This window comes from Capricornis sumatraensis, chromosome 7 (genome assembly GCF_032405125.1).
Source record: "Capricornis sumatraensis isolate serow.1 chromosome 7, serow.2, whole genome shotgun sequence".
Lineage (NCBI taxonomy): Eukaryota > Metazoa > Chordata > Mammalia > Artiodactyla > Bovidae > Capricornis > Capricornis sumatraensis.
Window position 1 is genome coordinate 105851829 of NC_091075.1, and position 25916 is coordinate 105877744.

The window sequence follows — 25916 nt, forward strand, 5'->3', positions numbered from 1 at the left end:
CTCTGCAGCTCTGGGGCTTCCAATCCCTCCTGGGAATCCTGCCCAGGGCTGAGAGGAGGAGCCCTGTCTTCAGAACCCTTGGGAAGTACAGGCAGGGTGTGACTCTCGAAAACTGGATTTTCAGCTTATCCAGAAGCTTCCCCTATGGATTTCCAACTTTTTGGTGAAATTTGTTTTAAAACACCTGGCCCGCTCTCCTCCTTTGGTGAGCGGAGGCTGCAGAGTCAGGCCCCTGACTATCAGGGGCCATGGGGTGCAGGGACGCAGCCCTCCTGGACAGGAGTTGAACATCCCCAGGTCCAAATATCAGCTTCAAGGCTTGGGATAGTGACCTGGCTCCACAAGACTCAGTTTCCCCATCTGGAAAACTGGGCCCATAAACAAGGTCTATACCATGGAGTGCTGAAAGGATTGCGTGAGAGAATTCACGTGACAGTTTACATCACTCAGAAATGACATATGTAAAAGTGCCTAGAATCCAGTAGATGCTAAATAAGAAACTTTGTTCTATCTTTCCCCCTTTCCCAGGATCTTTCTTTCTTTCTCGCTCTTTCCCTCCCTTGGGCTTCCCTGCTGGCTCAGATGCTAAAGCGTCTGCCTACAATGTGGGAGACCTGGGTTCGATCCCTGGGTTGGGAAGATCTCCTGGAGAAGGAAACGGCAACCCACTCCAGTATTCTTGCTTGGAAAATCCCAAGGACAGAGGAGCCTGGTAGGCTGCAGTCCATGGGGTCGCAAAGAGTCGGACACGACTGAGCAACTTCACTTACCTAGATGTCTATATTTACCTTTTGGCAATTGATGCTGAATGACTGGAGTCTGTGGTACTTTCTAGGGACTAGGAAGTGACTAGAAGTCACTCATTCTTCCTTTGGAAGAAATGCCCTCTTCATCCATGGAGCTCACGTATGAAGTGATACCCTATGGGCTGACTCAGGGTGGGAGATGTAGAAGGAGGGGATGGAAAGAAAGATACAGGGAACGCCCATCTCTTAACATTTCCGTCAGAGGCCCAGAACTCCCACTCCTAGATACTTACTCAAAAGAAATGAAACAAAATGGAAACACTTACACATACTCACAGATGCCCTGTTCAGAATAACCAGGCATGGAAACCACCCATGCTTGGAGACATATCCCCACAGCACACTGAGCAACTGAAAGGGACCAGTGGCTGATCAGCGCAGCAATGACTTAGACCAGCAGGCACAAGAAAGCGTGCGATTGCTCTCATGTAAAACTCTAGAGCAGCAAAACCAATCACGGCAACGGAAGTCATAGCAGTGGCTGTCTGTACAAGGAGCACTAAAGAAATTTCTGGAATAAAGGAACATTCCTGATTGGGGTCTCAGTGACAAGAGTGTATGCACTTGTCTCTCATTAAACTGTAAGTTGAAATCTGCGTGTTTTTGGTGTGTAAATTATATCTCCAAGAGAAGCCTACTGGGACTGGATAATCTGTGTCCTGGACATAGGACATCCTACGTGAGCCTCCTCCGATGCACCCCAACCCCCACTTACGTCTAGAGGCTCTTCATCCATTGAAGTCAGTGCTTCTCTCTTCCTCCTCCTGGATGGGGACCCAGCTGCTGACGGGGTCTGGATGTTAGACTCCAAATTCCTGAGCAGACTCTGAGTGTCGTCTTTCTAAAACCCAAAGGTGGAGGTGAGCAGGAGAGCATGTCAGAGTCGGTCAGCCGAGTGCCCTGCAGGAGCCATCAGCCCCCCATTGCCCAGCCGTCATGTCTACTGGTCCCCTCAGTGCCCTCAGGCCCTGGAAGTGATACTTGGCTCGAGGCTCATTTCATTGTTCTTCTGAGTCGGTCACCACCCCGCTGCCACCCCCAGTAGCCTGAGAGCTCCTTGCGATGGGGCAACAGCTTAACATCGATGCTGGTCACAATACTTTTATTCAGTTCAGTTCAGTCGCTCAGTCGTGTCCGACTCTTTGCGACCCCATGAATCGCAGCACGCCAGGCCTCCCCATCCATCACCAACTCCCGGAGTTCACTCAGACTCATGTCCATAGAATCAGTGATGCCATCCAGCCATCTCATCCTCTGTCATCCCCTTTTCCTTCTGTCCCCAATCCCTCCCAGCATCAGGGTTTTTCTAATGAGTCAGTTCTTCGCATGAGGTGGCCAAAGTACTGGAGTTTCAGCTTTAGCATCATTCCTTCCAAAGAACACCCAGGACTGATCTCCTTTAGAATGGACTGGTTGGATCTCCTTGCAGTCCAAGGGACTCTCAAGAGGCTTCTCCAACACCACAGATCGAAAGCCTCAATTCTTCGGTGCTCAGCTTTCTTCACAGTCCAACTCTCACATCCATACATGACTATTGGAAAACCCATAGCCTTGACTAGATGGACCTTTGTTGGCAAAGTAATATCTCTGCTTTTTAATATGCTATCTAGGTGGGTCATAACTTTCCTTCAAGGAGTAAGCGTCTTTTAATTTTGTGGCTGCAATCACCATCTGCAGTGATTTGGCAGCCCCCAAAAATAAAGTCTGACACTGTTTCCACTGTTTCCCCATCTATTTCCCATGAAATGATGGGACCAGATGCCATGATCTTCGTTTTTTGAATGTTGAGCTTTAAGCCAACTTTTTCACTCTCCTCTTTCACTTTCATCAAGAGGCTTTTTAGTTCCTCTTCCTTTTCTGCCATTAAGGGTGGTGTGATTTGCATATCTGAGGTTACTGATATTTTTCCCGGTAACCTTGATTCCAGCTTGTGCTTCTTCCAGCCCAGCTTTTCGCATGATGTACTCTGCGTATAAGTTAAATAAGCAGGATGACAATATACAGCCTCGACGTACTCTTTTTCCTGTTTGGAACCAGTCTGTTGTTCCATGTCCAGTTCCTAACTGTTGCTTCCTGATTCAATGAGATGACAATTCAAGTACAGAGTGTGGCTCAGCACCCAGCACACAGCCAGCAATGCTAGTGTTTCCATTTCCCCATTACAGAACTCCTCTGGCTGTGTTACAATCAAATGTTTACTAGTAATCTGTCCAACTCCATCTTCCTCCAGAGGCAGGAGCATACTGCTGTCCCGAGGCGTTGCCTAGCAGCAGAAGGTGCTCCCCAGACTTTTGCTGTGTGGAATGATGAGCGCATGCTGATGTAGCAGGGTGGTCTCCAGGGGAGGTGGGGCGGGGGAATCCACACAGCAAGGAAGCAGAATGGACAGGCGGATGGGGAGACTGGGGGAGGCGAGGGAATTCTCTGCCCTCCAGCCCACCACGGTGAGCCCAGCCCATCAGTCCGAATCCTTGATGCTGCAGAGGAGACCGCGGCCTGGAGACCTCATTGTCTAAGGTCACAGGCAGTTGTTGGATGGAGGGGACCCTTCAGGGGAATCGCAAGCCAAAGCCCATCTGTCACTTGGCCGCCTCCCACTGCAGTTACTGTCTCCAGCAGACTCCCGTAGCAAAAGGGGAACACTAGACCCCAGGGCAGGACCCGTCGCGCGCGCGATGCCCGTGATCAGGCTCAAGTGGAAGCCTGGACCCCGGCGCCGAGGGGGGACCGCGCCCTCGCACCCCACACCCGGCCGCCCGCCCGGCCGACCCACCTGGTGCCGGAGACGCGGGCGCGCAGAGCGGCAGCCGAGCCAGAGGCCGAGGCCGAGGCCGAGCGCGGTGCCCAGCAGCACGGCGGGGACCAGCAGAGCGGGCGCTGGCCGCACCGCGTCCCGGCCCAGCCGCAGCCGCGCGTCGCTCCCGCAGCTCGTCTCGCCGCGGGCCATCCGGGGGCGCTCAGGCGGCCGGCCCGCCGCCTCCCGCCCGCCGCCGCGCGCGGCACCCGCCCGCCGCCCGGCGCTCCATCCCTGGCGGGTGCCCGCTGCCGGACTCCGGGTCCCGGCGGGGTCAGGGGAGCGGCGCGGAGCGCTCCGTCGTTTTCTCCGGCCTGTGTATCCTCCTCCTGCTTCTCTCTGGCTTTCCGGAGCTGCCCAGCCGGAGGGAGGAGTCTGGACCGTTTGCTCCAAACTTTGAGCCACCCCCGCCTCCGGCCCTGCCTTTTGCACTGAGCATGCCCGGCCAGAGGCGCGCTTCCCAGCGAGGAGAACCTTCCGGGAGGAGTCTTGTTTTGCAGAGGGCTCCGATTTCCAGTGGGGCCGAGGACCTCAGCCAGGTCCTCACCCGAGGAGGGTGTTGCTCGGTTAAGTTTATCGAATGCTTAGAATTTGTTAAGCATTTAGCTTGGTGATCCAAGTAACTTTCTTACCAGCCTTCTGAGATGGGCGTTTACTATATGCGCCCCCTCCTTCTGGTGAGGATCAGGGTCCGCGGTGAGTGATTCATTGCAGGTGTGACTCAGCCGTGCCCTATGACCTCTAGCAGTTGGCCATCCTTGGGTCTCAGAGTCCGGCCCTGCCTCTGAACTTGTTTGCCTGAAGACTCCTGTTTTACTGCTAGTTTCTTCCTGGATGGTCGATGCTTTCCTCTAAGACAACCTATAGGGAGATGCTTACATCCAGCCCTGGCTAGCCACGGAGATGTCACGTGGTCACTCATTCACTCAGCCTATCCAGAGACCCTACTGTCTGAACCAGCACCAGGCTAGCCATCAACCAGACAAGGTCCAGCAGAGAGCATCTTGCAGGGAGATAGGCAGATGAGTTCAGCATCTGTTCTTTCTATAAGCAACATTTACTGATGCTAGCTCTCATTCTGGCTGCTGGGGCACACACACACACACACACACACACACACACACACAGAGTCACTCACACACACTTCTACCCTTTGGAGCTTAATTTCCTATGAGGGCCAGAGCAGAGGTAACCTAGGGATCTGTTTCAACAGAGAGGGGTTTCATGTCCTTTACCTGGACATCCAGCTCAAGTTTCTGGGTTTTTCCATCATTTCCTCTTCACTCCTTCCAAGCTGGCAAGATGGGAACTACTATGTAGATTTACTTTGTATAAATGAAGAAACTGACAGCTAGACAGGAGTCGTGGCTCGTTCGAGGTCTTGCAATAGAAAATGGGGCAGATAGAGTTACACCTGTGTCTGTCCGGCTTTAGGACTCACTCTGCCACGCGGTGCTTCTTAAATGCTTCCCCAGGAGCATCTCCAAGACTCTTGGGAACATGTCTAAGGGCGAAAACCAGAAGTTCTTGCTTTACGCTGGCTATTTCTTTGGATACTCAGGCTTTTATTTTTAAAAATACAGTGTTCTTTCACTGCTAGGTTTAAAATAGATAGCCAACAAGGACCTACAAGGACCAACAAGGACCTATGACATATGGAACTCTGCTAATTATCATGGGGTGGCCTGGATGGGAGGGGAGTTTGGGGGAGAATGGACAACTGTGTACGTATGGCTGGGTCCTTTCACTGTTCACCTGAAACTGTTACAACATTGTTTGTTAATCGGCTGTACCCCAATACAAAATAAAATGTTTAAAATGGAGTGTAATCAGGAAGGGCTAATTTTAAATTTACGCTGGATCTGCTTCTGTGACTCTAGCCTTTCTTTTTGTTATGATAAACATACATGATGGCCTGCTTCAGGGAGATAACCTGATCTGCCTATCTGTGAAGGACTGCAAGGATAACACATCCCCCTGCCTAAGGCTTGCCATTCTAGAGGAATTTGCAAGGATTGAATAGTCTTTTTAGTTTGTTTCCTCACCTCCCTCCCATCTCTGATCCATAAAAGAACCTGGCAACCAGGCCCTGACAAGATGGTTATTTAGGCACTAACCTGTCATCTTCTCCATCAGCTGGCTTTCCAAATAGTCATCCTCCTTGCCTCAACACCTTGTGTCTCAGATTCATTGTCCTGTTGTATGGCGAGCAGAGGGAGCTTGGACTCGGTAACTATCGTGTTTGCATTTTTCTTTATTATACAATTATTTGAAGGTAAAAATCATCCTTTAAATTTCTAAAAGAATTAATGCTCCAGCATCTAGCCTTTTGCCTTGTCTCACTCCAGGCACATGCTGGGTAGCACTGAGGGCAGTGAACCCCATGGGGAAAGCTTGGCTAATAAATTCTCAGGTTCCCAAATCCCCCGTCTTGTCCCTGTGAAGTCAGGAAAGGCCTGTTGGAGGGGTAGGAGTAGGGGGTTACAAGCACCAGATTTCCTGGCTGAGACTGAAGAGGTATGAGCTGTCCCTGAGGGTCCCGGGGAATAAGAGCCCTACCCCCTGCCCCCATGGAGAGTTCTGGGAGATTCTTCAGCTGCTGACTCCTGGCTCCAGACACCAGCTCCCCTCTCAGTGTCCCCAGAGAGGAAAGTCCCCAGTGTCTGGCCTCTGCCTGCAGTGGTTTGGAGCAGGGCTTGGGTTCCCAGCCAGAGACTGGACTGGATCGTGGCAGTGAAAGCACTGGACCCTAGCCACTGGACCAGGAGTCAGTGACAAGGGATCTGGCCCTTTGGCTTTGCAGAAAAGAATTTCCATAAAGACAGAGAGTAGTGAAGCAAGTAAAGTATTTATAGGAGGGAAAGGAATACAGTACCTGCAGACAAACACTCAGGTGGAGAGTCCCTGAGTTCCCCCCCGGGGCAGCCTCAGTCACCTATATGGGGCATTTCTTTGGGTTCTCCTTTGGCCAATCATTATGATTTGCTTGGTTCCCAGTCAAATTGGTATTTGGTGTATCTCAGGATCCTCCCGTGTGTGCGCAGGCATCTCTTAGCCAAGCTGGATTCTAATGAAAAGCCGTGTAGGTAGAACATAGGTCCACAGCCTGACCAGGGGATGTGGGAATGGGTTCTTGAGCTGGTCCAAGGGCTTATCCACAACGAGGGCTCAGGCAGTGGGAACGGACTGGGTTGACCTGAACCTAAAAGGATGCGAATACTGGCCTTGCCCTCTGGCCACGAGCTGCCAATTTCCCGCCCAGCCCCTCTCCTTGCCATCCTGCACCCCTATGGTTCTCCTTCTCCAAAAGCTTCCCAGTTCGTTAATGGGAGGAGGGAGAGAGAGGGAGGAAGAGGGCCTGCTGCTCCTGCGTAGACTCGGGATTCCGTCCACTGTATCAGGGAAGTCTTGCTGGAGGAGACGGGCCTGAGCTGAGACTTCGAGAACGGAGTAGCCATTAACAGAGGAGCACTTGGAACCTCTCAACTTTCTGGGAGCAGGAGTCACCGATCTCCTTTTGGTAGAGCCCCCAGGTGAAGCAAGAGGAAACCCAAGTGTGGCCACTTCTCCCAGGCCTCGCCAGCTTGGCTCCCTCCCTCCTTCCCTCCCTCTCGCGCTTGGTGCAAGGCCTCCTGCTGGCTCGCCAAGCCCCAGATGCCAGTGTCTTGTTCCCAGAAAACTTTCCGCGGAGGTTCGCACTGAGCATGCTCGGCGGCGGCGGGGCAGGGCCTGGGGTCCGGAAGCTGCCCCAACTCCGCCTGCACCAGCCACTTGCGGGGTCGCGGGACCCAGACGGGCAATGTATTCCGCGAGGGGCCCGGGGCGAGCCACGTGGGTGCTGGCGGGGAGCCTGCTGGCCGCTGCACTGGCGCTGCCCGCGGAGTCCGGAAACCTCGGCCCACTCCCCCCGAGGCGGGCTCCCCTCCAGCACCCCCTGGGCCCGCGGCCTCTCCGGGACCCCCCCACGGCTCCTGGGGCGGGGCCTGAGCGGACCGCCCAGGTAAGGAGGACCCGCTCCCAGTCTCGGGTCTGACTCCTGAGATGTGGCTTCACCTACGCTCCTGGCGGGGTGGGGGGTGGGGGGCCTTTGGGTTGGGGAAATTACCCGAAAGAGAGGGCGGGATCTGAGTAAGATGCAACCCTGGTGGATCCAGCTTGTGGCCGGAAAACGCCCTGGAAAGGTGGGGAAAGCGGTGTGGTTTGTGGCTGAGAGCTTGGACCTTACAGGCGGCCCGGTAGATCCCCTTCGGCCACCTAAGAGCTCTGAGACCTAGGGCAGGTCGCTTCTGATCTGTACCTATTGCAGGGTCTACCCCAGCGGGTCGATGTGAGCGTAACTATTGCAGGGTCTACCCCAGAGGGTCGATGTGAGCGTTTAGATGAGTTCAGGAGTGCAGATGGAACGACTTTCGCAGGTGAGTGCCCCGGAAGAGTGCAGCAGTTGATAAAAGGCACGATGGCTGGAGTTTTCTGCGAGTGCAAATGTAGCCATTTCTGCTTCACCCTGCCCTTGCCCCTGTGGTCCCTAACTTGGGAGGGCATGGAGCTCTGGCTCACATCCTAGATACTTCCGCCTCCTCCTCTCCCAAGTCTGATCGCCAGGCCACTGCCTTTTCCTCCTGACCATCTCAGATGTCTGTCCTTCTCCCATCCAGGCTGCATCCATTAGGTTCAGTCCCCCATCCCTCAGCCTCTGGCCTTTGATGACTCTTTCCTCTGGGTTACTCCCGCTCCCCTAATTTGTGCGTTCTACCATTCATGTCCCCCCGACCTGTAGATGACCTGTCTGTGGTATACATCTGACCACTTTTCTCCCCTGCTCACACCCGCTTTCACTCTGACAGCAATTGCAAATCCAGGCTTCTGCTCCCAGGAATGCCCGTCCAGTGGTCTGGCCCGTCGCTGCCTTGTGGTCCTCCCAGCCCTTCCTCAGGGCCTGGCTCCTCTTATTCTGTTGCATTTTCTAAGTATAGGCCCCAGGGTGCCTGCTATGCTCGCTGCAGATATTTAGGTCTTTTAAATGAGATTTCTTTCACTGTCTATGATTGGTTCTTAGGCTTTCACTAGAGAAGACAAAATAATAATACTGTGTTAATTTTCTGAGCTTTTAGAAAGATCATGATGAACGTTTTCACAGAGTCCTTTCACTTGTTCCTGGCCATTCAGATGGGAAGTATCTGGCCCATTTTGCCGAAGAGAACACTGAGACCCAGAGTGCCATGCCCCCCAGGCCCGTCCTGTGCTCTCACATTCAGAGCCCACCCGCCTGTCCTCAACGGCTCTTTCCTTTGTAAAGTCAATGCCAGAACATTCACATAGATGTTTGTTGCCAGGCCATTCACAAGAGTGCTTTTTTTTTTTTTTTTTTTTTCACAAGAGTGCTTTGAAAACCAGAGCATAAATGCTCATGTTAACTTATTAATCCTTATCCCTTCCTGCAAAGGGTGAGGTAATAGTTACAACCATTTCCCAGATGTTCTGAAACTGCTGTGTCCAGTACAGTAGCCCTGGCCATGTTGTGGCTGTTTGAATTTAAATGTTGCAGGTGCTTGGTGGCTCCATAGGTTAGTGGTTACCATATTGGACAGCCCAGACCATAGAACATTCCCACCATCCCAGAAAGTTCTATTGGAAGTGTGCTGGAAGGAGAGAGACCGTGAAGACTTGAGTGAGCAAGAGTCTTCTGAGTGTTTATGGACACCCCCTTTAGGCATCAGACCGTTCTAGGTGCTTGAGATATGAGAGAGCAAGACAGTCTCTGCCCTTTAGAATCCAGCATTCTTAGGGGGAAAAGGGCACCAAGTGGTATTAATCTATGATGTAGGAGTTGGCAGTTAAGGCTGTAGAGAAGTGCAGTGGGCAGAGTGGACTGGAAGGGGTGGCTTTGAGTACTGTTTGGACAGCGTGGTCATAGAAAGTGCTTTGGGGCAGTGACAGTTAAGCAGAGCCCTGGATGGAATGAGGGAGGGACATGGGTGCTTCTGGAGAAAAATTTCCCAAAGGAGATCGTATGAGGACAAGGGCCAGAGACAGTGAGGACCAAGGCCAGAGGCAGGATGTGCTTGGTGTGGTCCAGGACCACACGGAGGCTGGTGTGATTAGAGCAGGGATGGGGGGGTAGGAAGGAGGAGTGGGTGGAGGTGGGGCCAGAGGATGGGGAGGGGCCACATAAGGAAAGGCCCTGTGGATGGTGGTTAAGACTCTGACTGTTATTTTGTTGGAAGCTGTGGGTGGGTTTTGAGCAGAAAAGTGACCTGCTTTGACTCGTCTTTTTAAAGCATCTCCGTGGCAGCTATGAGAATAGAGGGCAGCGATGAAAGTAACGACCAAGAGCAGAGGCAGGCAGGAGACCAGACAGATGATGGAGATGAAATGGACCAGTGAGGTTAGTGGACAGCTGCTGAGAAGCTGCTGGATTTGGGATATATATTTGAAAGTGGAGCCAGTGGAGTTTGCTGTGACGGGATGCAGATTGAGAGACACGAAGGAAGGAGTCAAGAATGAAAACAAGGACTTGGGCCTGAACACACAGAAGACTAGGGATACCGTTAGCTCATATGCAGAAGCCTCAGAAGGCCATGAGGAATTCTGATTTGGTCTTATTGAGTTTGACCCCCCACTCCTGCCCCCCACCACGTGGCATCCAGGTAGAGATGTGTAGGAGAGTGGTGATGAGCGAGTCCTGATCTGGGTGAAAAATCTGAGCTAGAGATCTTTACCAGGGAGTGGTTAGTGCACACATGCCTTTAACCCTGGTGTACCCAGGACCTGGCTTACCCTTTGGGGGTAAGCATAGTTTGGGAAGAGTGAGGCCTTAGGGCAGAGGCCTGGAGCAATACCAAGGCCAGACCAGAAAGAAGAAAGGATTCAGGAGATCAGAAAGTGTGGCTGATTTTATAGGAAGGAAACCAAGGACAAGGAAGGAAGGTGTTTCAGGAAGAGAGGATTCCCCAGTGATGTTCATATCCCGATCCATGAAGCCTGTGAGTGTGTTCCATCCCTTGACAAAGAGAGATTGATACTGCAGATGAAATTCACGTTGCTATTCAGCTGACCTTGGATCATCTCGGTGGACCAGTATAATCCTAAGGGTCTTTCAAAATGGAAGAGGGAGGCAGGAGAGAGTCCAAAGGAGATGTGACCTTGAAAGAAGGTCAGAGAGATGCCCTGTGAGGCCTCAACCTGCTGCTGCTGGCTTTGAAGATGCAGGAAGGGGCTATGAACTGAGGAGGGTGGGCTGCCTCTAGAGGCTGGAAGAGGCTGCCCCCACAGCCTCCAGAAAAGAATGTAGCCCTGCAGACACCTTGATTTTAGTCTAGTGAGACCTATGTGAGACTCCCAACCTCCAAAACCATGTGATAATAAGCATATATTTGTTTTGAGTCGCTCAGTTTGTAGTGACTTGTTACAGCAGCCATAAGATGCAAATGCACTCATGCCAAATACTGCCGGTGAGTTGTGTGCAATGGGGATGGAGAACTGGCTGTGAAATGAGACTGTTGAGGTCATCATGACCTTGTCAGCTGACCTGTGCCATCTTGGAGAGGGGCTTCACACAGGGAAGGGAAGGCTGGACATTGAAGTGGGGTATCGACTGGTGGTTGGCATGGTCTCTGTGGGACCAGGCTGCTCATGGTGGCCAAGGAGTCCCCAGAGAGGCACGCCTAGGCTAGTGACACCCAGGAACTGATGAGACCTCAAGGAGCCTCAGCCAAGAGGGCTTGCTGAGTCGTTTGCTCCCTGGGCACTTGCTATCATGCTCCTCTCTGTTGAATGGAAGTGTCTGTTGGAACAGGGCCTTTGTCCTTCCATGAAGTCAGGGGCCTGCCACAGAGCCTGCCGTGTGGCAAGTGCTGGGGAAAGAATAGGTGGAGAATTCCAGGGGCAGGGATGGCACAGGCAGATATGTGTGGGAGTTGGTGCCCTGTGGCACCACTGTCCACCCCAGAGACCTCACAATTAATTCTTGTATTTTTTTAGTCAACAGATTTTAGTATTTAGGACAGTTTTAGATTTTAGAAAAATCATACACGTGGTGCAAAAAATTCATATATATTCCCCCCCTCAATGCACAGCTGCCCCTACTCTTGGCATCTGACGTTAGTAAGGTATGTGCACTCACATGTACTTAGTCATTCAGTCGTGTCCGACTCTTTGCAACCCCATGGACTATATAGCCTGCCAGGCTCCTTTGTCCATGGGATTCTCCAGGCAAGAATACTGGAGTGGGTTGCCATTTCCTACTCCAGGGCATCTTTCTTGACTCAGAGATTGAGCCCGTGTCTCTTGTGTCTCCTGCACTGGCAGGCAGATTCTTTTCCACTGAGCCACCTGGGAAGCCCTAGTAAGGTACATTTATTCCAATTAATGGTCTAACCTTGACAAGCCATTGTAAAAAGTCCATAGTTTATTCAAATTTCCTTAGTTCTTGTACCCAATGTCCTTTTTGGTCCCAGGCCCCCACCCAGGACATCACTGTACATGTAGCTGTCACTTCCTTTGTTGTGAGGACCTTGGCAGTTTGGAGGAGGACTGGGTGGGGATTTTGCAGGGTGCTTTCTGTTGGGATTCATCCGGGTGCATCTGGCAACATGACTTATAGCTGTTTGTGGATTTTTTTTAAAACAATCTTTGTTTTGTTAGTTTTGTTGTTGTTGTTTTCAGATTTCTATTACAGTGAAAAAAATACCCCATGGTTCTAAGCACATATTCAATTTCTGAGCATCAAAGGAGACAGATTTAGAAACATTAAAATGTGGTCTCTATGTTCATAATGATATGCAGCCACATAAAAAGTAATGTACAGAACACCTTGTCCTACAAAACAGCTTTGGGAATTTTCTTTGACTAGAAATTTTCCCAGTTTGGGAACATTAGCTTAGATATGAACATAAATTTGAGATACTGTTAATTAACTTATTTGAAAGAGTGGAATATTTAAGAAAGCTGTTTCTACCAGTGGAAACAAAGATGGAAAACTTTCAAATAACTGTGAGTTGCCTGGAATTCTGCCTGGCGTCCAAAAATTAATCTGGGAACAGATGTCTGCCCACACAGTGAAAATGATCTAATTAGTCAGTGTTTCCTTAAATGAAACACAAAATGACAAAAATGATTCCTTAGCTGACTCCCAGTCGAAGGGGAAGAAATGTTAGATAAGGTGGAAACTATGGCGTGGTCTTAAATTTCAGGAGTAGGGACAAGCAATTTAGAGGAATTTTTCTGGGATGTTTTGCTGTTGTTGTTGACCTTGAAATCTTGGCTGGACCAGCACTGGCCAGGTTGCTCTGCCATGAACTCACTACCCATCCCCCCCAACCCTCCCTGCCCGCCCAACGTACTATACTTGTTAGAAGGAGGTCCCTATGCAGGGCCTAGAATGGAAGCTCTTAGATTTCTTTTTTCCTGCCAAATGGCAGCAAAGACAGTGTCTGGCACACGGTATTCTTCAGAGAAAATGGCGCCTCTTTCCACCTTGTGGAGGCGTGTTATGAGCTAGTGGTTGTTCTGGCCACACATACCTGTCCAGGGAGATCTCAGGGACAATGTTTCTACCAGGCGTGAGAGGTCTTGTCCCCATCACTTGGGGCCTTATTACTGTCGTTTTTGCTATTGTTGTGGTGAGACATGGGCACATGCTCTTTGTTACAAGGAACAAAGCAATACATGCGGTGTGGAGACAGGGATCCCCTCTACTGCACACATACTTGGTCCCCAAGTCCCCAAGGCTAACACTTATGCATACTCCTGCCTAGGCTTTTAAAAATAATACATGATTATGATCTATGGTGTTATATGCCATATTGTTAAACATGTAACTATATATTAAACCTATAAGTAATTAATACTAAACATATTGTTAAATATCTACATATATTTTCATATTACTAAATATATAAGTATATGTACTAATAAAGTAACTTACTAAATATGTAACTATATGTACTAATATGGGGTTTCTCTGATGGCTCAGTGGTAAAGAATCCGCCCGCCAGTGCAGGAGACACAGGAGACTAGGGTTCAATCCCTGGGTCAGGAAGATCCCCTGGAGGAGGAAGTGGCAACCCACTCAGTATTCTTGCCTGGGAAATTCCATGGACAGAGGAGCCTGGCAGGTTACTAGTCTATGGGGTCACAAAAGAGTTGGTTGTGAGTTAGTGACTGAGTATGCACGCACATGTACTAACATAATTTATATAAAAAATAAAGTAAATATAACTATCAAATATATAACAATATATTAAATATTTTTTAAATTTATTAAATATTTTAATTTTATTTTTATTGTTTTATTTTATTTTTATTGTCATTTTTATTAGATGAGACTGTATTATTCATCCTATTGTGATCCAGTGGTCTCACTTGATATATCTCAGAGTTTTTTCCTAGATGATCATAGACCTGCTTTATTTATATATTTATATTTGTAGTTGTGGTAAAATATACATAACAAAATGGTCTTCCCTGGTGGCTCGTCAGTAAAAAATCTGCCTGCAATTTAGGAGATGCGGGTTTGATCCCTGGATTGGAAAGATACCCTAGAGGAGGTAAGGGCAACCCACTCCAGTACTCCTGCCTGGGAAATCCCATGGACAGAGGAGCCTGGTGGGCTACAGTCCAGGGGGTTGCAAAGAGTTGGACATGACTTAGCAACTAAACCACCACCACCACCATTCACAACAGAATTTACCCTCTTATCCCTTTTTAAGTGTACAGTTCAGCAATGTTAAATACATTCACATTTTTGTGTTTCCATCTGCAGAATTATTTTAATCTTGTGATACTGAAACTCTGTCCCCATCAATCAACAACCCCCCATTCTGGTGTCCCCCAGCCCCTGACAACCACCCTTCTGCTTTCTGTCTCTATGAATTTTACATATCTCCTATAAGTGGAATCATACACTATTTGCATTTTCCTTACTGGCTTATTTCACTTGGCCTGATGTCCTCACGTTTCATCCATATTGTAGCCTGTGACAGATTTTCCTTCGTTTTAAGGCTGAATGATATTTCATTTTATGCATGGACCACTTTTGCATGGGCTTCCCTGACAGCTCAGTTGGTAAAGAATCCACCTGCAATGTGGGAGACCTTGGTTTTGATCCTCGGGTTGGGAAGATCCCCTGGAGAAGGGAAAGGCTACCCACTCCAGTCTTCTGGCCTGGAGAATTCCATGGACTGTGTAGTCCATGGGGTCACAAAGAGTTAGTCACAGCTGGGCAACTTTCACTTCACTTTTGCTTCTCCATCCATCCATCAGTGGACATTAGGTTCCTTCTGCCTTTAGTCTATTGTGAATAATGCTGCTGTGCACAGCATGGGGCTTGGCCCATTTCAAGGGCTTTAGCCAAGGCACTATAGTAATAATCATGATAATGATTATTGTTACTGTTTTATAGTGGAGGGCTCTGTGCTTCTTTAGGGCTCAGTATTTCACAAAGATGGGATGGAGGGGTTGACTGAGCCCTGTTTGGACAAATTTTCATCACTGAACAAGGTGAAGCAAGCTGGGGGGAGTTCTACACTTTGCAGAAGAAATATCTGAGGCTCAGAGAGTCTAAGAGACTTGACCAAGGACACACAGCAGATAAATGGTTCAAGCTCAAATCTAGGTCTCCAACTCCCAGGCCAGTGTTTTATGTACCACTCCGTGAAAAAGAGCAGGGTTTTGGGAATTCAGAGGCTTGAGGCTCTCCCCGCATCAGAGGCTTCGTGAAAAGCAGAGCTGGGATTCAAGCTCAGGTCTAACTGTGTGAAATTTCCACTGCAATGTGTTGTCTCCTTAGACAGCTTCCAGGAATGCAATTATATAATCCTCTACTCAGATGCTGGTGTTGATGGTTGACTTAGAAAGATTTATATCAGGTGTCAGGATAAATGTACTGTTTTCCCCATACAAGCCATTTACAGAGATGACTTTTCAACCACTCCTAGTGTTTTCTTCAATAACGTCTTTGTGTCTTTGGACTTTTAGGACTTACCCCTTGGGATTTGGCCCAGTGTGGAAAACTCTCACGTTACAACTCCAGGTAAGTTTTTCTCTTGGCTGATTTTTTAATTGATTTGACCATGAGAGAGAACCAGACCCTAAAGCCATAGACCTCCTCCCTGGCACCCTGCTCACCTATGTACCTTACAGAACAAAGGCACTGGGTCCCCTCCTGCAGCAGTGATCTGGGTGCCCAGATCTGAGTTCAGGTAAGGTGGTGATTGAGTCTTGGTAAGATTCAATAATAATTGGTAAGAATCAAGAATCAATAATGATTCAGGTAAGGGGGAATCTTGATTCTCCCCTGAAGGTGCCTGATGAAGAAAACGCAGAATGTGTTTTAGTGTATATGTATTAGTCAACTGTATGAGTTTCTTTTTGCTGCTGTAACAAGTTATCACAGATTTAGTGGTAAAACAGTATGGATGTATTCTCATATAGTTCTGGAGGGCAAAAGTTCAGTCAGTTTAACTGGTCTGATGTCAGGGTGTCAGCACTCTCTCCAGGCCCTGGGAAGAATATTCTTCCTTCTCCAGGATCTGGAGCTTCATTCCTTGGATCCTGCAGGTCATGACCCTTCCTGCAGCCTCCAAGCCAGCAGCATTGCTTCTTGCCTCAGTGGTCCCATAACCTTCTCTTCTGCATGTCAAATCTCTCTTTGCCTCCCTCTGTAAGGACATCTGGGATTACATTTATTGCCCCCTGGATAATCCAGGTTACTTCCTGATCAGTTAAATTAGGGGCCTTTAATTTAATCATATCTGTGAAGAGTCTGTTGCCACATAAGAGAACATATTTACAGGTTGCTGAGATTAGGACCTGGGTGTCTTTGGGGACCATTACTGAGTCTACCTGACTTCCCAGGTGGCTCAGCAGTAAAGAATCCTTCTGCCAGTGCAGGAGATGCAGGTGATCTGGGTTCAGTCCCTGGGTCGGGAAGGTCCCCTGGAGAAGGAAATGGTAACCCACTCCAGTATTCTTACCTGGGAAATCCTATGGACAGGGAGCCTAACAGGATTGCAAAAAGTTGGACGTAACTGAATATGCACACACTGAAAGTCTACCACACCAGGTTTCAGAAATCCAACTGAAACTAACTAAGCAATGAGCAATTTGTTGACCCTTATCGCTGGACTGCACAGGCCCCGGATCCAGGAGCACAGTGTTCTCAGGGCTCTGCTTTTCTCTTTCCATCGAGGCTCCTGCTTTCGTCTAATGAGTGTCATTCTCAGGGACATTCTTTCCATGTGGAAGTAATTGCTGCCACTTGCAGAAAGGAAGAGACTTTCTGTAGCTCGACAGAAGTTCAGGGAAGACTGACGGACACAGTCAGTCCCATGCCAGTCCCCAGTCCCATCACTGGTGTTCTGGGTTCTGGGCTTAAGTCTGGCCTCCTAGGGACCAGGATGTGCTGGGATCCAGGTTTGTCTGTAGAGACTGAGCTAGAATCTTACTGATTAGTCAGGGGCCTGCCCTGAAGGGAGGGGTCCTGGGAAGGCAGAACAGACTTTTCATCCAGAATTGACACAGGTTATAAATACACCTTGTTTTATTCCAGGGATAAATGTATTTCATTTTCTGGGGGGGCTAGAAGCATTTTTTATGTCTTCTGTTATTCTGCCACACTCAATATGTAAGCAAACTTGTAAAACTTAACAGTGGCCACAGGACTGCAAAAAGTCAGTTTTCATTCCAATCCCAAAGAAGGGCAATGCCAAAGAATGTTCAAACTACTGTATAATGGCTCTCATTTCATGAGCTAGCAATGTTATGCTCAAAATCCTTCAAGCTAGGCTTCAGCAGTACATGAACTGAGAATTTCCAGATGTACAAGCTGGGTTTTGAAGAGGGAGAGGAACCAGAGATCAAATTGCCAACTTTTACTGGATCATGAAGTAAGCAAGAGAGTTATAGAAAATCATCTACTTCTGCTTCATTGACTACAATAAAGCCTTTAACTGTGTGCATCACAACAAACTTGTGGAAAATTCTTAAAGAGATGGGAATACCGGACCACATTACTGGTCTCTTGAGAAACCTTATGCAGGTAAAAAGGCAACAGTTAGAACCAGGCATGAAACAATGGACTGGCTCAAAATTGGGAAAAGAGTACGACAAGGCTGTATATTGTCACCTTGTTTAATTAACTTATCTGCAGAGTACATCATGTGACAAGTTGGGCTGAATGAAGCACAAGCTGGAATCAAGATAGACGGGAGAAATATCAATAGCCTCAGATATGCAGATGACACTACCCTTATGGCAGAAAATGAAGAGGAACTAAAGAGCCTTCTTGATGAAAGTGAAAGAGGAGAGTGAGAAAGCTGGCTTAAGACTCAACATGAAAAAACTAAGATCAGGGCATCCAGTTCCATCATGTCATGGCCAGTAGAGGGGGAAAAAGTTGAAGAAGTGACAGATTTTATTTTCTTGGGCTCCAGAATCACTGTGGATGGTGATTGCAGCCACGAAGTTAAAGCTTGCTCCTTGGAAGTAAATCTATGACAAACACAGACAGTGTATTAAAAGGCAAAGACATCACTTTGCCAACAAAGGTCCGTATAGTCAAAGCTATGGTTTTTCCAGTAGTCATGTTTGGGTGTGAGAGTTGACCATAAAGAAAGCTGAATGCTCAAGAATTGATGCTTTCAAAGTGTGTTGCTGGAGAAGACTCTTAAGAGTCCCTTGGGCTGCAAGGAGATCAAACCAATCAATCCTAAAGGAAATCAGTCCTGAATATTCATTGGAAGGACTGATCTGAACCTGAAGCTCCAATACTTTGGCCACCTGATATGAAGAGCTGACTCATTAGAAAAGACCCTGATGCTGGGAAGGATTGAAGGCAGAAGGAGAAGGGGATGACAGAGGATGAGATGATTATATAGCATTACTGACTCAATAGACATGAGTTTGAGCAAACCCCAAGAGACAGTGGAGGAGAGAGGAGCCTGGCATGCTGCAATCCCCAGGGTTGCCAAGAGTCAGATACGATCTAGCAACTGAAGAACAACAAGCAGTCTTTGCAAAAGACTTTACAAAAGTTTACAAAATCCAGTGTTTTCATTTGAGTAAAATAAGTTGAGGTGATATTACCATAGTCACGGAAAACTTTTAGTTACTAATTAAGCAGACATTTTGGGTAAGGGAGTGAGTGTACTTAGGATTGTGGTTGTAGTGAGAGCAGAGGGTAGAGGAAGGAGGTCACTGGGAAGGCTTCAGGGAAGGCTTCCTGGAGGAGGTGTTGAGTCTCAGGTGAGTCCTGAGAAGTAGTAATTAGCAGGAGAAGGAAGCAGAGGGAGAGGCTTCCAGGCATGTGGGAGCCCAGAGGTGAGGGAGAGAGGGTGCATTCAAACAGCTGCAGAGTCACAACCGATAACCCACGTGACAGCACATTAGTGGGGAGATCGCTGGGTAGTGACGTAGTGGGAGGAATGGTCAGGTCAGAGCTTGACTTCCTTCTGTACTGTCTGTGGACAGTAGCGGTGTCTGTTCTCATTCAGGTCTCCATCAGAGCCCACAGCTGGGCCTTCTGAGCACCTGGAGGAGCAGGGGCTTAGACACCCCCACCAGAGACAAAGCCCAGAGTGGCCTTAAGATTTGAGACCAGTGAGTCTTTGTCCCTTAGCCCGAAGGACTGGACTGGGGTCTGGAGGTGGGTGTTCTGTGCCTCTTCTGTGATTGCCTCGAACAGTCCAACTGAGCAGCCAGCCTGGGAAAGCACCTACCGGTTTCCATGGGGAGGGCTCTCAATTTCCAGAGGCTCACCTTTGTCCCTATTCCAACATCATGAACTGAACCACAGATAGTATTCTGGGAAAAAAGATACTGATTTTATCCAGGATCCAGTTTCACATTTTTTTTTTTAATTTAAATTTTTCCTACATTTATTTAGAAATTCTATAAAAGGGGTTCCAAAGCCGTTCTAAAGACCTTGCTATCAATACTCCGTGTAAGGAAGCGTGAAAAACAGGATTCATTCTCAGCCCATATACAGTTTGTACTTGGATAGAAGATAAATGTTGAAAAGGCACGGCTCCACAATTCTGGTCACTTCAAAATAGAAATTTACAGAGTGATTAGAGGTTTTCCCAAGGGCACAGCTGGCGAGTGACAGAGCCAGGATTGGAACCCAGGGCCCTCTGATGCTAAGTGTAGGAATCACCCATGCCTCCTCCCTTGCCTAGTGGTTCTGATTCAGCCGGTCTACAGGAGGGCCAGGTGTGTACATTTCAGCCTACAGCTCAGGTAAGAAGCACACACTTCAAGAAACTCTTCTTAAGCTCTATGGCTCCCAATGAGAACTTCTCACTTTCTTGGCAAAGAATTAAGTCATTCATTCGTCCACACTCTTGTTCACTTACTCAGCAAAGATTTTCCAAATGCCTGCCATGTATCATGTGGTTTGCTTCCAGAGTTTAACCACTGCCTTTTTGTATTGTGTAATGCATGCACGTTACTGTTTTGCAGAGGAGGCGCCATTCAGAATGAAATTCAGTAAGGAAATTGAAGTCTTTAACCCACCCCTGGCTTCTGCAGCCTCTAGTGAGCCATGGGTTCATTCTGTCTTTGCTTTTACACACTCATGGCCTAGGAAGACCTTGTTTAAAAGAGACTCTGCTGTAACACACCGCCTGGTAAGTAACATGTTCAGTTCTTTTAAAGACATATCAGAAGTTGTAAAGAAACCAGTTTTGGATCACTTGTGTAGAAAATGTCACAGGCTTTTGTTCCTCCTCCAAAAAACACCTATTCTTTCTCTTTCACTAAATGTAGTTGTCATTAGGGAGCAAATCCATTTTTCTTTACAGAGAGCTGCTTCTTCTATACAATATACAGTATTTAGATGAATAGGATGTGTGAATCTGAGCATTAGGCAGCCTTATCTGCTGGTTCTAAAGCAGTGCATGGGGTTTTACTTTAACTGGATCGATTCACTTGCACCTGTTATGAAAACGCTGCTACCGATAATAGTGCCAAATGTTTAAAAAGTATTTTCCACTTGCCAGGCCTGTTGTTGTTCAGTTTCTCAGTCATGTCCAACTCTTTGCGACCCCGTGGACTGCAGCATGCCAGGCTTCCCTGTCCTTCACTATCTCCTTGAGTTTGCTCAAACTCACGTGCATCAAGTCAGTGATGCCATCCAACCATCTCATCCTCTGTCGTTCCCTTCTCCTCCTGCCCTCAATCTTTCCCAGCGTCAGGGTCTTTTCTAATGAGTCGGCTCTTTGCATTAGGTGGACAAAGTATTGGAGCTTCAGCTTCAGCATCAGTCCTTCCAATGAATATTCAGGACAGGTTCCTTTAGGATGGACTGGTTTGATCTCCTTGCAGTCCCAGGGACTCTCAAGAATCTTCTCCAACACCACAGTTCAAAAGCATCAATTCCTGGGCGCTCATCCTTTTTTTATTGTCCAACTCTCACATCCATACATGACTACTGGAAAAACCATAGGCTTAGTGCTTTCTATGCATAATCTCACTGGAGCCTCATTATGAGTTTCTTAAACAGGTACTATTTTTATTCCCTTTTTACAAATAGGAACTGAAGGTTGGAGAGATTAAGGAGTTTGTTCAGGATCCCACAGGCTGAAGCGGCAGGACTAGGATGTGTGACCCCTGCTCTTAGCCGTTGTCCCTGCTCCGGGTGTTCCTCATACTCTGTGTAATGTGTTGGTGCCACGTGAGGCTGACTCTCCCCTAAGCTGTCATGACTTATAATGGCTTGAGAACCACTGGATTCAGCCAACAGGCTACTACGGCGACAAGCTCCTCCTTGGCCCTTGGCTACATTTTGTGTTAGTCTCCCACACTTTGTATTAGATAGTTGTGTGACAAATTATTACCAACATGGTGGCTTAGAACAGTGAAATTTATTCTCTCTTTTTTCTAGAGGCAGGAAGGCCAAAGTCAGGGTATCAGTGGAGCTGTGCTTTTACTGGGAGCTTGTAGGGGAAAATCCATCCTTATCTCTTTCAGCTTCGGGAGCTTTCCTTGGCTTGTGGCTATATCACTCCAATCTTTATATTGGGATTCTACAGAGAAATGAAACCGGTGGGATGTGTGTATACACACACAGATACACACACACATATGTGAAGGAGGGAGCGGGAGATTTATTTCAAGAAATTACTTATGTGATTGTAGGGGCTGGCAAAGTCCACGATCTGCAAGTGTGGCCTGGAGACCCCAGAAAGAACCGATACTCAAGTTGGAAAGTGTCTGCACAGAATGCACTCTTCCTTAGGGGAAACCTTCATCATTTTTGTTAAGACCTCACCTGATTGGGTGAGGCCCACCCACACTATGATGGGTCATTAGTTTCCTTCAAAGTCCACTGACCTAAACATTAGATCTCATCTAAAAATACATTCACAGTGACATCAGGAGGCAATTGACCGAGTATCTGGGAGCCATGGCCAGCCAGTTGACACCTGTCATTTACTGTCATGCTCTGCTTTCACCTTCTTGGGTCCTTTTCTCTGTGGGTGTGTCTTCTCTTCTGTCACTAATGAGGACACTTGTCATTGGATTTAGGACCTGGCTAAAGCCAACCCACCTAAACCCAGAATGATCTCATCTTGAGAGCCTTGGCTTAATTACATCTTCAAAGACCACTTTTCCAAATAGGGTCATGTTCCCAGGTTCTGGGCTTCAGGAGGAGCTGCATCCAGCCACCATGGTGGTCATCAGCTTTCCAGTCCATGCTCCATCCCCCTCCTGTGTGTCTTTGCCCAACAAACTGTGTTTATCTGATTGTCATATGCAGGATACTGTGTGGGAATCTGAAGACTAGAAAGCCAGATGCCTGCCCTCAAGGACTTACTGCGGTCCTGGCACATCAAAGCATGAGGGTGGGGTCATGGACAGAGACTCAACCAGAATCAAAGGCTTCAACAGCTCATGCTGCTGCCTGTGGTCAAAATGTTCTCAGAACATCACTTCTGCTCTCTGCGTCTTTGTTCGTTTCTATACAATAGACAATGAGAGAGTCATGCTCTGGAGAAGGAGTGTGCCCTATGGGAGAGTCATAGCATATGAAGCTATACCTATCCTATCTATACCTATACCTACCTATACCTATCCTATCATAGCATATGGAGCTATAACCAGCACACTGCCTGGGTAGAGTCCAAGCTTCCTACCTGTGCAGCCTTGGGCAAGTGGTTAACCTCCATGAGCCTTAGTTTCCTCATCTGTGAAATGGGAGAAATAGAAATCATGTGTGTACAGTGATGGGCATACACCTGGCACTTGGGAAAGAATAGCCATTGTTAGGATTATCGGTATCACTGAGAGCTGCCTTGGTCTGTGATTCAGAGTATGGCTCCACCCACCACAGATGAAGGTGGGTGGGGCAGACAGTGGGGATGCATGGCCTGGGATCAAGCGGCATGTGCAAGGATGAAAACGAACAGGTATCAGCTATGTTTACAAGGAGCAATGGAGCTGGCATCCAGTGGGTGAGCCCTGGCTTTCCATTGGTTTCCAGGGGAGGTGTGTGTGAGTCACTCAGTCGTGTCCAACTCTTTGCAACCCCATGGACTGTAGCCCACAAAACTCCTCTGTCCATGGATTTTCCAGGCAAGAATACTGGACTGGGTAGCCATTCCCTTCTCCAAGGGATCTTCCTGACCCAGGGATCAAACCCGGGTCTCCTGCATTGCAGGCAGATTCTTTACCACTGAGCCACCAGGGAAGCCCCTCGTGGGGCTGGAAGAGGCCAGTCCTGGGTGGATTCTCTACCTGCTAATGAGAGATCCAGCTCGCAAGAAGCACTTCAACACACCATGGTCCATATTCACCAGGTTCCTGCTGTGTGGCTTGTGTGCCCCACTCAGGACACGTGTGTGTTGCGCTGCTCAGTCGCTCAGCCTTGTCCGACTCTGAGATGCCATGAACTGTAACCCACCGAACTCCTCTGTCCATGGGATTCTCCAGGCAAGAATACTGGAGTGGGTTGCCATTTCCTCCTCCAGAGGATCTTCCTGACCCAGGGATCGAACTTGCATCTCCTGCATTGGCAGGCAGATTCTTTATTACTACAGACCCCGTTGTTGGGAAAGATAGAAGGCAAAAGGAGAAGGAGGCAACAGAGGATGAGATGGTTAGATAGCATCACTGACTCAATTGACATGAATTTGAGCAAACTCAAGAAGACTGTGAAGGACAGGGAAGCCTGGCATGCTGCAATCCATGGGATGGCACAGAATTGGACATGACTTAGCAACTGAACAACGACAAGGCCTAGGAAACCAGGTCATGTGAGCAATCCCCACAGGATTTTTCCATAGCTCTGCTCACATTCTTCCTGCTAAAGTGTCAGCCCTGGTTCGCTGAGTCCCTGTGACAATGATGTCATTGACACGCAGCTCAGAACAGGACATAGCGCCATGTCATCACATGTCCACATTTTTCTTTATTCATAGGTTTTAAGTTCCAGTTCTGTAAGACTTAAAAAAAAAAAATCTTCAGGGTCAAAATGCATGACTGCAAAAGTAACCCTTCTACCCTGCCTTTTACTTGTTTATTTTTTGGCCACACCCCACAGCATGTGGGATCTTAGTTCCCGGATCAGGCACCTAGTCTGCACCCCCTACATTGGAAGCATGGAGTCTCAACCATTGGGCCACCAGGGAAGTTCCTCTACCCTCCCCCCACTTTTAAAAGTTCATCTTGTACTTTTATTTAACATGTGTAGCATGAAATGTTTTTCATTTTCTAATAAGTTCTATATTTTATTGTAGTATGGAGACATTTCAAGAGACATTCAAGGGACTTCTGAAAATGGAGTAATTTTTCAGAAATGTGCAGTGGTGAGTATTCATCGGTGGTTTATACTTAAGGAGAAAGTAATTGAATTTGCCGAAAATGTGTATTAGGAGAGTTATGTATTTAAACAACTGGCAAGTCACATGGCCGTCTACCCATATCTGGACATGGGTGATGAAGTGACTTACAGGGATCTCATATTTTATATGGAAGCACCAAGATTTTTTTTGTAACAACAAAATCATTACTGAAAATCCTCTGTGATTATTTAAGATGGGAAAGAAAGCATGTATTTTCTCCCAGATTTTAACATTGGTATGATGCCAACAGTTTATAAATTTATGTAATGTCTTTTAGGTCTTTGATTCTTACTAATCTCATGGGATGACCTTCACATGATCCTTGTGTTGAGGGTCCCCAAGACCATCGTCAGGTTCAGTGGTTCCCTAGAAGGACTCAGGGAACTCAGAAAAGCTGCCCTACTCGCAGTCACAGTTTATTACAGCAGAGCTTATAGATTATAGTCAGCAAAGCCAAGAGCTCGTAGGACAGTGTTCTGGGGAGACCAGGCCCAAGACACCTGGTCTCCCGATGGACCTGAAGGAGCAGCATCTAATTTTTCCCAGCAGTGGTGTGTGACATCACCAGGGAAGCTCACCCGAGCCGTGGAGTCCAGGATTTTTATTGAGGATCCATCATGATGGAGCACTCATGTCACTGACCTCAGTTACTCAGGTCACCTGAGCACAGCTTTGCCCAAAGCCCTCACCATGAATCACATGGTTAGCACAGACCACCTGGGGTGGCCCAAGGCCATAAGTATAGCAAGACACTCTTACCAGACAAGATATTCCACGGGCTTTAAGGGCCAGTCTCTCAGGAGCTGGTCCTCTCTTTGGGACAGGCGGGGTTTGGATAGTCCAGGCCTGCTGAGCTAACTGTGTACCGCACAGCTCTCACTGCAGCCCAGGCCCTTGGCTCTCTTGCCTCACTTTCTGGAATGCAGTTGGAGCTACCACTTTCTCATGTGTCCTCCTAGAAATGCTTCCTGCTACATGAGTGTAGCTATGAGTATGCGTGTGTGCCCATGTGCACATATACACACATACCTTCTTTCTTCCCCTTTTTGCCTATACCCTATACACCAAGTTTTTGACAGTACCCTATATACCAAGTTTTATAATTTGCTTTTTTCACTTATTACAATCCAGAGCTCATTCTTCTTGGGGGTGTACATGGCTTCCCTCTCTTTTCTCAGCTCCTCTGTCTCTTTCAGCAGAGCTGGGGTGAAGGAAGGGCAGGAATGGTGGGAAATAGGCTTTGAGAGAGGGGGCAGGACAAGGTGTCAGAGGCCAGGTGGGGAGCCAAGCTGGAGACGGGCCACTGGCTTTGAATAACTGAGCTGTGCAAACACATGGGTGAGCAGAACCCGGAAGGCGGCTGGCCAGGAGACAGGAGACCAGCTCAGGGCAAACTTGGAGATCGGATGACAGTCAGAGGCCCTGGACTGGCTGGGACTGAATCTTCAAAATAATGGATTAACAAAGTGCTGCAGT

General features: G+C 48.1%; 2 protein-coding genes across 4 annotated transcripts in view; one reads left to right on the top strand and one right to left on the bottom strand.

Annotated features, from left to right (window-relative positions):
* The window catches only part of EVC (EvC ciliary complex subunit 1), a 91761-nt gene extending 88008 nt beyond the window's left edge, over positions 1–3753 (bottom strand). For all 3 annotated transcript variants that reach the window (XM_068975217.1, XM_068975218.1, XM_068975219.1), the window contains exons 1-2: positions 3580–3753; positions 1522–1647 (exon numbers count right to left, since the gene is read on the bottom strand). In XM_068975217.1, the coding sequence (XP_068831318.1) occupies positions 1522–1647; positions 3580–3753 (300 nt within the window). The remainder of the gene's footprint in view (positions 1–1521; positions 1648–3579) is intronic.
* Positions 3754–20066: 16313 nt separating this feature from the next.
* EVC2 (EvC ciliary complex subunit 2) overlaps positions 20067–25916 on the top strand; it is a 142424-nt gene continuing 136574 nt past the window's right edge. The window contains exons 1-2 of the mRNA XM_068975462.1: positions 20067–20225; positions 24336–24404. Coding sequence (XP_068831563.1) covers positions 20076–20225; positions 24336–24404 — 219 coding nt within the window. The 5' untranslated portion in view covers positions 20067–20075. The remainder of the gene's footprint in view (positions 20226–24335; positions 24405–25916) is intronic.